At 37.2% G+C, this 17988-nt stretch overlaps 2 protein-coding genes across 6 annotated transcripts; one reads left to right on the forward strand and one right to left on the reverse strand.

The window, feature by feature from the left end:
* The first annotated feature begins 3654 nt into the window (after positions 1 to 3654).
* On the forward strand, positions 3655 to 16299 carry Hyls1 (HYLS1 centriolar and ciliogenesis associated). 3 transcript variants are annotated; one of them, XM_015499007.2, is made up of 4 exons: positions 3655 to 3821; positions 6501 to 6559; positions 11741 to 11863; positions 14520 to 16299. In XM_015499007.2, exons 3-4 carry the CDS (start codon positions 11850 to 11852, stop codon positions 15445 to 15447), a joined length of 942 nt encoding a protein of 313 aa, XP_015354493.1. In that variant the 5' UTR covers positions 3655 to 3821; positions 6501 to 6559; positions 11741 to 11849; the 3' UTR covers positions 15448 to 16299. The 3 variants fall into 3 exon arrangements, with proteins under 3 accessions (XP_015354493.1, XP_048652019.1, XP_048652020.1); XM_048796062.1 differs by having other exon boundaries at positions 3655 to 3775; XM_048796063.1 differs by having other exon boundaries at positions 3658 to 3812.
* Pus3 (pseudouridine synthase 3) lies at positions 6578 to 17540 on the reverse strand. Of its 3 annotated transcripts, none has more exons than XM_015499006.2 (4): positions 17507 to 17540; positions 10826 to 11232; positions 10146 to 10711; positions 6578 to 9423 (listed from the first exon to the last, which is right to left on the reverse strand). In XM_015499006.2, exons 2-4 carry the CDS (start codon positions 11198 to 11200, stop codon positions 8925 to 8927), a joined length of 1440 nt encoding a protein of 479 aa, XP_015354492.1. In that variant the 5' UTR covers positions 11201 to 11232; positions 17507 to 17540; the 3' UTR covers positions 6578 to 8924. The 3 variants fall into 3 exon arrangements, with proteins under 3 accessions (XP_015354492.1, XP_048652018.1, XP_048652016.1); XM_048796061.1 differs by lacking the exon at positions 17507 to 17540 and adding an exon at positions 14762 to 14861; XM_048796059.1 differs by lacking the exon at positions 17507 to 17540 and adding an exon at positions 12804 to 13122.
* Between the last annotated feature and the right edge of the window lie 448 nt (positions 17541 to 17988).

The following is a 17988-nucleotide window of genomic DNA, read 5'->3' on the forward strand; positions in this document are numbered from 1 at the left end:
GATTTCCAATTGTCTACCCTTATTTTCACCAAGGCCATCTCAAATTCAACATGCTCAGAATCAAACGCTGCCTCATATAATGTGGTCTTCTTCCAGTCTTCCTTATCTCTGAAAATAGCATCCCGCTGCACAAACCAGAAAACTATGAATAATCCATGACCTGTCTCTTATACCTCAACCCCAACCAATCCTCATTCAAGTCATTCTTAGCTTTCTTAACATCTCTGGCTATTACAATCTTAGCCTAAGATACCACCACCTTCCATCTTGTACATGCAACTACCTCCCATTTGGACTTTACATATAATCTTGCTCTCCTCCATGTAGACAAGATGATCATTTCAAATGCAAACCTGACTATATAACAAACACCCAATTCTGTTTAAAATGCTTGCTTTCTTAGCTCTTGGGGTTAAGATCAAATTCCTTGCCTTGGCCTACTTGACCTGCATGATTTGGTCCCTGGCCTACTTCTTAGTCTCATTACTACCATCTGTATTTTGTTTTGTTTTGCTAGTCCTCTTTCAGTTTCTTGAATCTTCTAAGCTTCTACTCACATAGACCTCTGCATATGCTTTTCCCCTCTACCTAGGAAATGCCTTTCACTCCCATCTCTACCCTCTACATCCTTTTGCCTACTTATCTTTCAGTTCTTGGTTTAGTGATACTGTGCCAAATCTCCCTATTATTAGAAGTTCTTGTTGAATTCTTGCCTCTCCTTAGCACTGACTAATCACAGTTGTAATTTTACAATACTTTGTGATTGTTTGATCAATGTCAATTTCTCCTGACAAGAAGCTTCATAAGGGCAGAGGTTATGTCTTTTTTTTTTAATTATCAAATCATCAAGACACACCACTGTACCTAACATGGTTTTTAATATTTGTTGAATCAATTATTACATACTTTTAATATATATATATATATATATATATAGAGAGAGAGAGAGAGAGAGAGAGTTGTAGTTGGACACAATACCTTTATTTATTTTTGTGTGGTGCTGAGGATTGAACCCAGCGCCTCACACATGCTAGGTAAGCACTCTACCACTGAACCACAACCCCAGCCCTACATACTCTTTTAAAAGTAAAAAAAAAAAAAAAAAAAAGGACTGACTAATAAGACAATTGAGTTGACTATTAAGAATGCTGATGACCTTTGAATGTACACTTTTAATCTACTGATAAGGTAGAATTCAGAATGAGGGACTTAAGGAGCAATGGCAATAGGGAAGAGAAGATGGACAAGAAGGGTAACAGGAGGCAGCACCAGTTATCAAGGGAAAGTTGTTTATTTTTATTTTGTTATTCTTCACATCATTACTGGTGTTCCCCAGTTCAAGGAAGACTTAAGGAGGAAAGAATTTAAAATGTTAGATATAGGATATAATTAGTGAAACAAGATAACTAACATTGAAGGAGTTTAAAAATGTCAACAAAGTGTGAGGTAAGAAAAGCTGTCATAAAGGAGTGGTCAATTTAAGCACACAACTAGTTGAAATATTTGAAACCATAAAGATGCTGATGGGTTAATAAATCAATTATACCTGATGGGCAAGGCACATAAAAGAGTGCTGTGTTATACATCAAAAGGTAAGGAAATCATGTTAAACTATGCCACTTAGATGTAATCAGCAAAATATAGATATGGGAAACTTCATAGAAGCAACAACTTGGTCCTTTAACAAATTGCAAGGGAGATAAAAGTGAACATAATAAAACATTATGTTCCCCATCCACTGAATCCTGAATTGCAAAAATTGAACTTGAGAACGTGAACTGCTTATTTGTATAAGATGGAAAATATTTAATTTAATTTATAGAATTAAAAAAAACTTAAAAGACTAACAACAATCACAAAATCACAATGTGTGAATTTGACTGGATCCTAGTTCAAGGAAGCAAATTATAAGAGAGAAAGAAGTGGATAATTAAACAGTGGATACTTGATATTAAGTAAATACACTAAATACTTTAGGTGTGATTATAGTATTACAGTTATGCTTTGTTATACTGAAATAAATTTGGGGTGGCTGATATTTGCTTCAGAACAACAAGTATACACATAATATGGAAGCAATAAATTACGAATTAACATTGCTAGAGCTGGTATGGAGTTCATTGGGCTTCACTATAAAATGCTTGAAACTTTCCTTGATAACTTTTAAAAAAAGACGAGATTTGGTTTCCAAGCACAGGATTTTCTTTCATATACTACATTTTAGATCACCTTGATTAATGCTTCCTGGTCTGAGTCTAGTGAACTTCAGAAAACCGTGGTGATCATATCTAGGTAAATTTAAGTTATGCACCAAAAAAACAGGGTTGGATAGAACACGAGATACACTTAAAATCTGAAATATAACAGGAGTAGATCTTTCAAAGTATTATTAAAAGAGTTTCAAGGTCAAAAATTAATATATATGATAACAAGAAACTAAGAGGGGCAGGTCAGGGTAAGGAGTATGTCCAAAGCAATGGGTAAAAAAATGATTCCATCTACTCCCTGTTTCTAAGACACATTCACTGGAGATTCCCTGCCAAGGAAAAAGTCATTCAGGTATAAAATGACCAAACCTGAGCAAAGAAAAGAATGAGATTTTGCAAAATGGAGTAAGTTCACTCAAATCTCCACAACCTACTTCTGTTATCTTTTCTGTTTCGTTCATTCTAGTTCCTTCCTCCAAATTCCGAATGTGCTTTAGAAGTTAGTGCAAGGCCGAGACAAAGCCGGGAGACTAAGAGGTAATAGAAAGTGTTTGGATAAAAGGAATAAAACATTATGTACCCCATCCACTGAATCCTGAATTGCAAAAATTGAACTTGAGAACCTGAATTGCTTGTTTGTATAAGATGGAAAATACAACCATCAGGATTTGAAAGACAAGTTGTTTAGATTGGCTGCACGGCAGTGACTAAAATATTGAACTATAGGGAATTCTTTCTTAACCAGATCTCATCCTCAGCAATCCTCAAAGCACCAGCCTTTTACTTGCTGGTACATATACAAAAGAAAAAAAAATTAAAACGTCGGTCATTTTAAACATATTTTGGGGCAGGGGAGTAAGACCATGTGAAGTGTATAGAAAAAAAAAAAAAGTGTTACGTTCAGCAAGAAAGTCAGTGGTTGGAGCACTGTGGAAGAGTGACAGTAGGAAATGTGGTTGGAGACACAGCAATGGGCTCCCACAATCTTTATACAGGAGGTGGACATATCAGACCCCGGGGTGGCACATCTGAAACAAAGCAGAATTGCCTGAAGTGGTGCCAAAAGTGCTCTGCAACCCTCTGGCCGTTAAGAGTTGGCAAGGGTGTAAACTGATCCCACCGAGTTGGACAGATTAGGTCAGCCTCTCCCCCCCAAAAACCCAGCTACATCGCCATTAATCGAGAATTGAGAGTCCTCTCCTTTTTCCGGGACCTAACCTTACCGCCAAACTAAATACTTGATAAGGTGAAGCGGAAACGATTGCTGAAAACCAGCCTCAACCTATCGGATCAGGACAGCAGCTAATTCCACTGCCCCAGATCCCGGGCTTCCTCGCGCCTGTGCTAGAGGGCCGAGAGAAAATATGCACCAATCATAAGGCAGATATGGAGTACGAATCGTCCTCAAGGCCAATAAGAGAGCTGGTAGGCGGGGCGGAGGGCTCAGTTTCGCTCCCGGGGTTTAAACCTCCAAAGCCAGACGGTTAACGGCTACGTGGTGGGTGCGTGGGCGGATAGTACGCGTGCGCGAGACCGGAGCACTAACCGAAATCTGCGGGGCTCATCTGGTAGGGCAGCCCGAGGCGGGGCAACTTTCGGACGTCGGTGAGGCGGGTGAGCTGGGCCGAGGCTGAGAGCCATAGGGGCTGGGGGATGCTCGCCCGCTACTGCGGGAGCCAGTGCTTCTTTTTCCTCTGTTAGACTCCTACGGAATTGCAGGTTCCCTCCCCTTTTCCTGGAGCGCCGTCCGATAGCCTGGCGTTCTTAACGAATCCTAATTGTGTGTTTCCTAAGGCGCTGTAAGCCGTACTGTTCAGTGCACAGGGCGACTGCAGGCCCTCCAGGTCACAAAGTGTGCCTGCTGATCGTGCGACGCTGCCCGCCCTTCGGTCGGTCGCCTGTGAGCTAGTGCACCGAGCCCTGGGGGAGGTGGTTCCTTTCTCCTGGGAAGGAACCGAGCTCCTGGAGCCCCTCCCGGCCAGCTGGTTTCGACTGTTGTCTTTGTTGTTCTAAAGAGCAGACAGAAAAAAATAAAAATAATTTAAAAAATAAAGAGCTGACAGATCTTCTTACCGTCGAGTTACACTTTTTGTGGACTTCTGGATCTGACCATATCAGAAAGGTGTTTGCCTAATGAGTTAGGAGGTAGTCTTATCCCAAAATGAAAATAAACCCTTTCTTACTGTAAAACTACATATAATTAATAATGCAAATTTTAAAGAAACTACATATCCTTTTCAATTGGTAAGATTTTTCAATATCCAGCGCTGTAAGAGTGAAAAAATAAGCCCCACCCCACCTCACCCCCGCCATACTCCCTATGTTAGGGGTAATTGATTTTACTAGAGGGCAGTTTTATCATCTTGATTTAGTATTTACGTTGTACCATAATTTCTAAGACATAGTCCACTTCCAGGAATTTATTCTAAGGAGATACATCAGACAGAAATGTAGACTTGTATATGTACATGTTTTTAGAAATAAATAAGCAATATTAAGTACACATAGATGAGAAAGAAAACAAGTCCACCAGCCACAAATAATCATCAAATAAAAAACACTATTTCATTATATTTACATGATTATCCTTATTGAAATGTCATTGCTTTGGTTACCATGAATACATAGATTATGTCTTATTCAGTCAATGCCGTATTCAGAACATGTTTCTATGCCATTGTAGATGTGCATTACCATTTTTAATGAATGAATAGTACGGCTGTATTGTACCATATATTTAGCCAGTCCCCTAAAGATGTTTATGTTTCCAGTTTCTTCATGATCATAAAATAGTGTGTTACTGGTCGCTTGTACATATACAGGTTTGCATTTTTATCCAGTGTTAACTTAGAATAAATTGCTGAAAGCAGATTAGGGTTTTTTTAAGTTTTGTTTTTTTTTTTTTTAGTTGTAGTTGGACACAATACCTTTATTTTATTTATTTTTATGTGGTGTGAGGATCAAACCCAGGGCCTCACATGTGCTAGGCCAGCGCTCTACCGCTAAACTACAACCCCAGCCCAGCAGATTAATTTTGAAGTGATTATTTCTTCACTCATCAGCACTGAATATTGGGGGGGGGGGGGGGGGACTTACCAGTCTAAAAAGATATCTTAATGTGCATTATTAACGAGGTAAAACATTGTGTTTTAGTCATAATTTTTTTGGCAAATATCTTTTCCCCATTATTTTACTGATATGTGTACTTTTTAATAATTTTAATTATTGATTTTAAACATATTACAAGTACTTTCCTCAGTTTGTTGTCTCTTTGACCTTATTATGGTGGTATTTGCTTTAAGATAAGGTGTTTTAATACTTTCATTCTTTTAAGTTGTCTGCTTACCTCCCCTGTGGTAGAGGAATTTTGTTATAACTCTGCAGTAGACTCCTTATAATGCTTAGAATCTATGGACTCAGCTCCCCTATCTGCATTTAAAATCCTTCCTCCTGTAAAATCCTTTCAATTTTAACTAGCTAAATCTGGGACAGTGAGTCACTTGAGATTTTTGAAAAAAATATATTGTTAGATATTTTGGTCAAAACTATCCTATTTATCTACAAAATATAAGTTGCTCTAGCAAGTTTCCCCTCTAATAGAAAAGATTGCTGTGTCTTAATATTAGAAAAAATTGATGACCTGTGGACTTTATTAAAGTTAGCATCTCAGTGTTTGCAAACATCTATCTTCACATGTTCGATGACAAATGAATGTGATGTAATTTAAACACAAAGAAAACACACATAATACAGTTACATATGCCATCTTTTAAAAAATCTCCTGGCTTTAGTATCAGAAATCCTCCCAGTCCAGGGTCCCACAAATCACTAAGGATTATCTCATTTAAACTCAAGAACTTTTGATATAATTCTTTCCATTCTAAAAACAGATAAAGTAAATCTAATTCATAGTTTGCTTTCTTCTGACACTCAGTGAGTCCTTTCTATGGATCAGATTTGATTTTGTACAAACACTACCTCCAATAACAAGTAATTTGGCAAAGGTACATTTGGGGGCCTTCATTTGCTCCATCTGTTATGACTGTCCTGACTTTTTCCTGTGGTCACTATCTAAAATGAGGTTAGTAAATAATTACATTTCCATATTTGATAATATAATCTGGTCAATCTTGAAACGATTTTACTTAAAATCTGATCCTGATTCTCTCTTTGCTTCTATATAATCTCCTAGCATATAACTTTTAGCTAGTGCTTTTTGTCATTACATACCATGGTTTTAGAGTCGTTTTTTTTTTAAGATGAGGAATGATTTAAACTCTTTTCCTTTTCTAGGTTTTTGTTGTTGTTGTTAACGTGAATAATAATGCCAATCAAGGTACATTTGAAATAAGGTAAGAAACGGAAAAAAGTAATCGATTTGTTTTTACATGTTTAAGTAAGGGTAGTCTACCATGCTCAGTGATTACACTAAAAACAAGATCTTTACATCAAAATTAAATGGCAAAGGAATAATATTTTAGGAACATTCAGATCATTGTGAAGTGTTGGTTCATCAGATCCCCCAAATTGACAGAGATTCAATATCCAGAAGACATAGATCATACAGTTGGCTATTTTAAATAAATTTATTCTGTATCACTATCTTGCCATTTTAAAATGTAAATACATTCTGGTTCCTTCTCTGCTAGGATGCAAGTCCATCACAATGTACCTCCTCACTTGATAGTTCCACAGGATCATCTCACTTTTCTTAGGCTATTTTATTTCTTAACCCCAGAACTTTTTCAGTAGTCTTATTTCTGTAATACACCTCCTATTGAGCTTCTGTAGCACTAATGAAGTCAGTTCTATGTACATATCAGTATTATTTCTAATGGCCCCATGTGTTTCATATATTAACGAGCAGTTATAATATTTTAAGGGTCACTTAACAACTATGTTTTGAGAACAAAGCCCCACTTCATTTTCTTATCTCAGTATGTAGTAATACCAGCTACTCTTTTGTTCAGATCTGAACCTACAACACTATCCTAAAAGCCTTCCTACTTTTTAACACTACATTCTCTCAGAGTCCTACTGCTGCCTTTTTAACCTCAAATTTATCTTCTTTCCATCCCTTATTACTCCTAATACAGATCTATTCTGTCATCTGTTGCCTCAATTATTCCAGTAGCCTCACTGGTCTCTCTAGCCTCAGTCTTGCCTTTTTTCAATTCACAGTATACCTAGAGCAGTGCTTTTGCTACATAGATCTGTCTAGCTTTATTTTTTTTCCCCCAATCTAAGATTTTTAAGGAAGGCCTACAAAGGTCTACAGATATGACCGATGCCTGCCTTTCTAAACCATGTTTTTGCCATACTGAGGTACAGTTTCCTGAATATATATGCTATAATCTCTAACCTTTATACAGATTGCATCTTCTGAGTTAAGACAGTTAAAGCTCTGGTTCTTTATCCTAACTTTAACTGATTCCCACATGTTCTGCAAAATTTAGCTTGAATGTCTTCTCTTTATTTTTTATTGGTACATAAGATTTATACATAATAGTGAGATTCATTATGCCATATTAGTACATGCACATTACATAATGTAACCAATCTCATTACCTTTCCTTTCCCTCCCCCCACTCCCCCTGGAGGGATTTGGGAAGTACTGGGGAATTAAATCTACCAAATTATGCTATGTTTATGTAAGAATATACCACAATGAATCCCATTTATATATATAATGCACTAATTAAAATAATAAAGACTAATAGATAGAGCAAGTGTTTTTTACATTTAAGACTTGTTGAAAAGAATATAGAACAGACCATTTGTGTCTCATAGAGCCTAAAGTAGTATTTACTCTGCCATCCTCCCCAAAAAAAGTTTGGCAACTTCTACACTAGTTTTATATGCCTCATAGAAAAAGGTCTTGTGCCATATTTAAGTAAGTAAATTTCTAAAAATAATCACTAGCACTAAACCAATTTATCTAATTCTTAACTGACTAAATTTAATATTTTTTAATGTCTTAAAAAATAAAGCTGTTGGGCTGGGATTGTGGCTCAGCAGTAGAGCGCTTGCCTAGCACGTGCAAGGCCCTGGGTTCACTCCTCAGCACCACATAAAAAAAATAAAGATATTGTGTCCAACTACAACTAAAAAAGAAATAAAAATTTTAAAAATATAAAATAAAGCTATGAAAATTCAGATTAGTAAAAATTTCATTTATCTTGAAAAAGAGCAGCAAAATGAACTAAACACAGGATCAGGTTTTAATGAATTTGTACACAAGGCACAGGTTTGCAGGTGTACATAAATTACAGTTCTTTCCTCTACCCCTTCTAGTACTGAGAATTGAACTCTGGGATGCTTTACCACTGAACTATACCCCCAATCCTTTATAATTTTTAAAATTTTTTCATACAAGTTTTTGCAAAATTGCCAAAGCTGGCCTCAAACTTGCAGTCCTTCTGCCTCAGCCTCCTCCTGGGTGTACAAGTATGTGCCACCATGCCTAGCTACAAATGAGTTTTGCTTCTTTCATCTCTTAATCCTTTTGGACAGGGATGATAGCCTCTGAACTTTTTCCTGTTTAAGCCAGAACTTCCTTAAGAACTTCCTTTCTTTTTTTCGCCCCCTACCCCTAAAAAAGCTGGTAATCAGAACTACTAAGACTTCTTGAATTTTTTTTTTTTTCCTTTAAATTTCATTTCTACTGCCTACCACTAGCTGGTTGTCGCTTCCTAGGTCCTGGCAAGTTATCTATGATTAAATGATGCTTTTAATTTCTGCATCTACACAGACCCTCTTGGTTGGTTTCTCCAAAACAGTAGTCTCTTCCTCTACTGTGTCATTACAGTCCCTTTTGGCTTTTGTTTCTTTATGGAATAAATGTGGGTGTTCAATGCGTCCTCTGCGTACAAAATGCTGGATCCGGGATTCCAAACCTTGGCATTTAGGACGGTCCATGAGGGGTCTATATGTGCGCATTTTCACTCCTTCTACAAAGGCATTGGTCTGCTTTATGATAGAGGGCTTAATGTTTCTCCACTCTATTGCTCCATCCATCTTTGGTCCTGTCCCATAGGGTAATACAACAGAGTCCAGTCCTTGTAGCATACTATATAATATCTGAGTTTTCACAGCATGATTAGCCCATAGTTGTTGCAGGTGAGTAACATTGTACTCCTGAACCTCCTGATCATAGATCCACGTGATATTTTCAAACTTACAGTCGTATAAGACTAGAGGAAATTCTACAGCCATACTAGAGAAAAAGAGAAGAAACAGTGTGAGAATCCATAGCAGCCACTTTTTAAAAATAGTTCTTTTTTTAAAAACTGAGGTTTGCTTTAGCTAAAAAGTAAGGGAAGACTACAGGTATCAATATTGAGGATCTAGTAGCTAAGAAAATACAATATTATCTTATCCTGAAAATTTAATTATAATTTTAAAAAGAAAAAAAAAAGCAACAAACCATGGATCAATTTGGTCTATATTTGGTAAATGTCAGTAATGAGGTGAGTTGACACTGCAGTAAAATCCAAAACAGCTCACAATACTATCCAAATTTGTTAGTTTGGCTTTCTATAGCCTGAGAATGAATTACTAGTATCTGACCTCAACCTGTTCTCAAAAGTACAGTATCATGACTATTTAGTAATACAAAATAATCCAGATATAATGTAAACAGTTTGAATATTCGTGCTTTAATTTCTCCAGAAACTAATAGTAGTGCCTATTAACAAATTCAAAAGCAAAAAAGATGTGGGAATGAATGAATATTCAGGAGTTAAGGGGCCTGGTCCAAATACTTGTTTCCTTACTAATAGAATAAAACAATGAGAAAATTAGAATATATTCCCACATGTTCACAACATTCTACAAATTAGATTAAGAGCTTCCTGAAATCAAAATCAGTAACTTGGTTATTTAGACAATCTTGGGGTGGGGGGGGGAGACATGCTAATTTGGTTTGGTTTAACTTACCTATATTGAGGTTTCTGGGGATTTCTCTCTATGTTCAGCAATTCATCAATAATCTCTGGCTTCTCCAATCCTTGGCCAATCAGAAAAAGGATAGCCATCATACAGCGGACTTGATGATAAAGGAATGCCTGGCCAGTCACTTCAAATTGACATAACTGGAAAGGTTCTTGCCATCTCTCCTCACCCATGCTTTGGCTCACTAGCTGTACTTGAGCAGACAGAATCGTCCTCTGAAAATTAATAACTCCATTGGCTACATCCATTTTACACAAATTCCTGAAATCATGGGTGCCAACATATTTCTGAGCTGCGAAATTCATTGTTAAAATATCTAAATCAGCACGAGGGAAAAAATAGCGGTAAGTCCGCTCAAGACAGCTAAACCTGGCACTGAAACTAGGTTCCACAGGGGCCCAGGCCAGTACACGGATGTCTGGAGGAAGCACCCGATTGAGAATGTGGGTGTAACGGATCTCTTTCGCAGCATCATTGGCTTCATCTTTTAAATTAAGGTCCTCTGAATCACTGCCCCTTAGAAACCGAGAACGTAGGTCAAGAGAAATCACCTATGGAATTAAAAAAATATACTGTGTTTTAGAGATACAGATAATCTCAATACTCCATGTACACCTAGATACCTTGGTATTAGTTGCTTTGAGAAATAGTATACTGGCCCTTACCTGTCCAAAGGCACTAACTCCTTTGTCTGTTCGCCCACACCGGTGATAGTTGGAAGTCTGTCTGCTTTCTACTAGTCGAGTCTTGGTTAAAGCCTCAAATAATTTCTCTTCAATGGTATTGTTTGTGTTTTCCTGACTAGCAAAGCCCTGGTATCCCCAGCCCAAATAAGCTATTCTTAGGGCCACATGTCTTTTGCCATGAGCACTGAAGTCAAATGCACGCTTAGCTTTTCCAGATCCTGAAGAATCTTCTTTAATAGTTGAGTCTTTAATGTTGTCCTGCTCTTTCTTAAGTCTTCGCACCTCCTGCTCCAATTCTTGTACTCTTTGTAGGAGTTTCTCAACCTGGTTTCTATCTGTGTCATTTTCAGCCATGATATGACGACCCCAGGAATAAACAAATAGTACTGAAAAGAGAGCAAAGGGATAAAACAATGTCAGCACTAGTTCCTTCGGTGATGTCAATCCTTATGGTGGAACAGCAACTAAGATTTAATTTGATGCCCAAAGAGTATATATAGGCTTTGCTTGCCCAGAGATATAAGCACTGGTTTAATTACTATGGGCTGATTATTCATGGATATTATTCTTTTACATCGTATCTAGCCACCTGACAGGGGAAAAGAGAATATATTCACCTATTATTAAGGGGGTTTTTTTAATTATTTAAAATTTTGGGGGAAATATTGATTTCACTTCTTTTTTCTTCATTAACAGATGACTGAAGACTCATTACTGATATGTTTTTCTCTATGACATTTTCTGTTGATTTCCCATTATTATCCAACTTTTCTGATAATATGATTTCTTTACTTGGGCTATTTACAACTACTTCTGAGTTTCTAATGGTTTCTAGTACTTCAGATAAAATAAGTGATTTGTATGTTTTATCAGCTATAATATTCTATTTTAAAGGTGGCACAAAATAAGCTAGCCTAATTGAAGAAATATTATCAGTTATTACATTTCACATTGGAAGGACAACCTGAAGACAAGATTCTATTGCTTTCATTAAGCATTCCTCATGGCAGAAAAAAGGTAATTAACCATTACTGACCTTTTATTAAGCCAAATTTAATGTATATTCTGATAACAGATTGCTATATCTCTGACACAGTTACAAGAGTCAGTCTGATGTAATTTAGATGTCAGTGCTGAAATTTCTATATATTTCAGTAATCTGAGGGCAAATATACTGCATTCTTAATCCATTTTGTTCTGTCATACCATATTGGAACACCTATAAAACCACAATATATAATATATAACTTAATTATATAATTACAATAGCTATAATATTAATATACATAAGCTGCGCATTATTACTTCCTATCTAACCTAATGTATTTGTGTAAATTTTGTTGAAATAGTCAGACTTGAAAATTTTTAATTTAATGGGTTAAGATTGGGACAGTCCTATACAATCTGATTGATGGTTGGTTATTCTAAAAGTTGACTGGTAATTAAGCTAGGTTCTGCCCTTTGATGAGTAGATTAAATGTAAAAAGCGAAACAAATAGAAGTAACAACATAGAATAATTTTTTCTTATAATACTGGAGGAAGAAAAGGCATTTTTAGGTAAAATGCTATAAAAACCAAGAAACTAGAAAATCAAAATATGTGACTACATAAAAAAAAAATTATTGCCAACAAGGCAATCAATTAATAAAGAAAAATGGATGTGATGGGGGTGCTGAGGTTGTGGCTCAGTGGTAGAGCGTATGCCTAGTACATGCAAGGCGCTGGGTTCAATCCTCTGCACCACATATAAATAAATAAAGAAAAGGTATTGTGTCCAACTACAAAAAAAAAAAAAAGGAATGATGGTAAAGGTCTAACTTCTTTAGTATATATAAGTACTTCATTAATAATGTAGTCACTTTTAACAAAAAGACAATAAGAAAAAAATCCAACAACTGAGAGGTAAATGGACAAAGACCAACCATTTCATATAAAAAGAAGCTCAGGTTTACTTACATTAAATAAATTCAAAATATATGAGAAGTTCTCACAGAACTGACTGTAAGGATGAGAAAGTTTGCTAGTCCACTTTGGAGAGAGGTTGGAGAACAAAGATCTAATATATTATTGATACAGCTTCTTTAAAAGATGAGCTAAATATTTTGACAACAGCTATCAAAATTGGACACATTATCTTCTGACCCACCTCTTCCATGTCTAGAAATTTAACCTACACAGTATTTTAAAAGTTGCAAGATATTCATTGTAACAATAGTTTTTTCTCACATTTATTGTTGGTGCATTGTAGTTGTGCATAATGATGGGATTTGTTGTTACACATTCATATTTGCACGCAATGTAAACAATATAATTTGGCCAGCATCACTCCCCAGAACCTCCTGTAACATTAAACAAGTTACCATGAACCTAAATAAATCATGTCAATAAGGGTCCAACTAAATTATGGAACGTCCATACATTAGAATTCAATGCAACTATAAACAAAATGAAGTAAAACTACGTGTGCTGTTAATAGCTGGATCACTGCTATTACCTTTAAGCTTCAGAAGTTTTCAACTGTGTTGCTATATAGCATTAAAAAAGTACATGTGAATATGTATTTCTAGAGAAATTAAAACTGAAGCTGGGCATGGTGGTGAGGTGCCTGTAGTCTCAGGACTCAGGAGGCTGAGGCAGGAGGATCACAAGTTGAACACCAGCCTCAGCAATTTAGTGAGGGCCTAAGTAACTTAGTGAGACCTTGTCTCTAAATAAAATACGAAGAAGGACTGGAGATGTGGCTCAATGGTTAAGTGCCCCTGAGTTCAATCCCTAGTACTAAAAGAAAGAAATTAAAAACCGTCTTTGAGAGTGAAACCTGGTCAGGAAGGGAAAATTATTTAAAATTATCATAAACCATTTTTCAATTTTGAAAAAAAAATAGTGGGACACAAAAACTAGTGGGCAATAGATAACCTACCTTGGATCTTGGCCATTTGATTTAAATACTAAAAGTTTTATCTGTGGCATGGTACTAGAATGAACAGATTTACCTTGGCTACTGAAGATGCTTTAAAATTACTGAAGCACAGGGAGTATTATGCCTACATACATATATGTGTGTAAGTGTAATAGCACAATACTGCTTTTTGATGGTTTTTAGATTCGGTCACTTTTAGGGCTCAAAGCAAGGACTCAGTCTGAAGCCAGACTGCTGGAGTTAGAATTCCAGCTCTGCTACTTATTAGCTGTGTAACTTTAGGCAAGTTACTGAATTTCTCTACCTCATGTTACTCATCTACATAAAAGAACTAATCCTGTGATTGTGAGGATTACATGAATTAACAAATGTTAAATGCTAGGAACACAGTATATCCACTAGACATGTTACATGATATGCACTAAACAGTATGCCCCAAATATAGTCTCAAGCTTTTTCTTATGTCAGAACTCACTTATCTTGTCGTAAGTGCTACTAAGTATGGCAAGGGAGTAGAAAGCCAGGAGTGAATTAGGAGTAGAAATGAAAGCAGAAAATAGATTCTTTAGAGTTGAGTTAATGCCCCTCTAAACTATTCTGACAGTTTAATTCTCTACTTATTATAATTATATTTATAGTTACCTTAGCCATTCTTTTTCCATTTGACTCTATAAAATTGAGATAAGGAAGTATGAGTAGCTTGTGAGCTAGGAATTTATCAGAAGACTGACCAATGTTATTATCTCTTGCAGACAGTCCTACAGTGTAGGGGAAGCAATGGAGGAACTTGTAGGACCAAATGGACAAAAATGGGCAAATATGGATCCAGAAGAACGAATGTTAGCAGCTGCTACCGCATTTACCCATATCTGTGCAGGGCAGGGGGAGGGAGATGTCAGGAGAGAAGTCCAATGTAGCCAGTACGATCCCTACAGTAAAGCTTCAGTAACCCCAGGGAAGCGACCTGCTTTTCCTGTACAACTGCAGTACTCACAGATAGAAAGTCATGCCACATCAGAAACGGTCTCAGAGGCTTCCCAAAGACTCCGAAAGCCAGTAATGAAGAGAAAGGTGCTTCGTAGAAAGCCAGGAGGAGAAGTATTAGTGACAGATGAGTCAATTATCAGTGAATCAGAATCTGGTGGAGAAACTGATCTGGATCTCTGGGACTTAAGACAAAGGTTGATGAATCTGCAGTTCCAGGAAGACAGGGAATCCTCAGTTGATACTTCACAAAATGTTAATCTACCACATGAGTACCAAGGAATTTCACAAGATCAGCTCATTTGTTATCTTCAAAGAGAAGAAATGGGCCCTCCAGCTTATGAACAAGATCTGATTGTTGCCAGCAGACCCAAGTCCTTTATTCTCCCAAGGCTGGACCAGTTAAACCGAAACCGAGGCAAGATAGACCGGGTAGCCCGATATTTTGAGTACAAAAGAGACTGGGACTTAATGCGGTTACCTGGTGAAGATCATAGGAAGGAGTTACGCTGGGGTGTCCGAGAACACATGCTTTCCCAAGCAGAACCCCAATCCAAGCCTCAGCATGTATATGTTCCAAACAATTACCTAGTACCAACTGAGAAGAAAAGATCTGCCCTTCGTTGGGGTGTTCGCTGTGACCTTGCAAATGGTGTTATGCCCAGGAAGCTTCCCTTCCCTCTTTCTCCTTCTTAAAGTCTTTTTTCTTGTTTCTCCTTTCACAGGATTGTTTAGGATAACCTGCTTCTTTGTATCTCCTTTTAAATAGAAACGACTTGAAAAGCCCACAGAACACTGTATAGAATAAAAACTTCACCCATCATTGGTAGAAAAACCAGGTGGGGAGGTATAGCTTTATATCACATAGGTATTAAACATCACTTAACTTTCAATTTACCACTCAAGGGCAGCAATTGCATGAGAATATCAATGCTAGAGAAAGAAAACCTACCTTTTCTTTGTATTTTGTCAATTTAGTAAGCACCAATTTCTGTTCAATAACCTTTTTACCTTGAGGCAGTGTGGATTGCTGTGTTCTAATGTGTTTTTAAAGTTGGTGGGCATTAAGCTTATCTATTAAAGAAGTTTGGAAATTCATGAGCTTGACCCTTATGAAGTATTCCCAAGTAAGACCCTAGACCTTACTCACCATCTAAATAAAAGCCAAAAAAATAAAAGAAACTTGCCTTTATAGTCCTAAAGGATGGGAGACGGGTAATGGCATATATAACCCCATTATTAAATTCTAGTAAATACAGGTACTTTTAAATAGATGCCCTAAAACAGTTATTATGACACAGTATCCTAACCCAAGTTTTCAGGAATTACTTCAATTAGATATTGTTCTGGAATACCATGCTTTTTATAATTTTTATAAAAATTTTATATGTTTTATAATTTTTTAATTTTCTTTGGAATTATGCCTGTCATTTGAAGACTGTTTCAACTCTCAATAGAACTTCAAAGTACACCTGGAATCAGATTTAAATATCAAAGTGAACCTGGACTGTTTTGAGTTCAGATCAAATAAAAATTGTGCTCATCTTATATTGGAACTTAGTTCTTATTTCTTATTCAATGAAGAATATCTAAAATGTGGAAGTTGTCAGTTTTAGCACTTGAGGCCTGAAGGGTGACAGCAGAAAGGAAGAAAATGTATAATAATAGTAAAATGACCCTGACCACTACTATCTGCTAAAACGCATTCTGCATATTTCAGACTACATGATAAATTTGCCCAGTTCCATTATTAGACACTTCGTGACTCAGATACAGGTAGAATATATCTATGACATTAGAATGTCACAGAAGGTAATGGAAAAAATGCAAACAAGTAAAGCAAACCTACAGCAGCATCTTAGTCATACACAAGCAAAGCACTGCAGGGGGTGAGTGGGGGAACAACTAAAACAACTCTGGGTAATGGGATTAAAGGTAACTCAGTTTTTCAAAACTAAAAATTATAGGGTGATTGTTTTAGAGAAAGTAATTTACCTTTATCAAAAAGTTTCCAAAGTAACTAGACAGGCAAGTGGTCATTAAGCAGATTTATGATAAAAAAGTTCTTGAGCCCCAGACTCAATTTTTGACTAAGTCTAGAGCTTTTTCCAGTACACCACACCCTTCTGAGAGTGAAATATAGTAGTTCCCAGGCAGATGTAACAAGTGGGAGGGGCGCGTAAATTACCATAAAGGAGATTCTTGGGTGCGCTTGTCATGAATAGCCACCATCAGGCGTTCAATACCTTTTAGAAATTCATAAAGGGATCTTAATCTTGAAAACAAGAACAAGTGGAATGGCAGAAACACCATTCCTCGTGATAAAACAATGGGAGTTCGAAGAAAAGCCCAAAGGATTAGGGGACATGGAGGACGATCACTTAATACTTAAAAGCAAGTGTGGTGTATAAAGCAAACCCCCAAATAACGTGAAAATTTCCACGACTCCCTCCCATCCCAGACTACTGGGCTTCCAACTTCTGTTTACTTTTTGAGCAAACAATTCCACTAGTGCAAAAAAGAGTCCACGGTCCCTCTAAACTCAAGCCCCTACGGATGGGACTTTCTGCCAAGAACTCCATAAATACAAGATTTACAAAAAAAGACCCTAAACCTAGTCCCACTTCTATACACCAACGCCTTCCAGAAGAGTATGGGAAAATGCAAAAATGAGAAAACACCCTACAGCTGTGCGTCCCCTTGCTCCTACCCGGTTAGAACCCAGAAAGCAACCCACCACACAGCCCACGCTCACCTTCCGGCCGGCGGCCGCGCGCCCTCAGCGAGACCGGAAGCTGTCACTTTTCACCGCCTACGTGCGCTGAGGCCTTATGGGAGGTGCCGCCGCGGGTGTGGGAAATGTAGTTCTAGGGCCCGGGTGCGGCTCAAACCCAAAATCACCTTCGGGGAAGATTTTTAAAGCAACCACCGTTTTTCCACCCCGACAAGGCATCATACGGAGCCTAGTGTATACAAGAATAAAAGGAGGAATTCTAGTGCTGAGCTAAAACAGTAAATAAGAGGTGAATTTCAAATGTCTGCTCTCCTTATACGAAAATTGAGACTGCAAATTTTGGCCCGATTTTGTATCTTTTTAACTAGCAGATAGTTATCCGTGAGAAAGTAAAGTATTTACTATTGCAATCGAAGTGTAAAGGCTAAAAAGGAATATTATAAACCTCAAACGTCTGAAAAGCCCTGACACTGACGGAACAGAGCTTTGGGGTGCTACTTCAG

The sequence above is a fragment of the Marmota marmota genome, unplaced genomic scaffold, assembly GCF_001458135.2.
Source record: "Marmota marmota marmota unplaced genomic scaffold, marMar, whole genome shotgun sequence".
Classification (NCBI taxonomy): domain Eukaryota; kingdom Metazoa; phylum Chordata; class Mammalia; order Rodentia; family Sciuridae; genus Marmota; species Marmota marmota.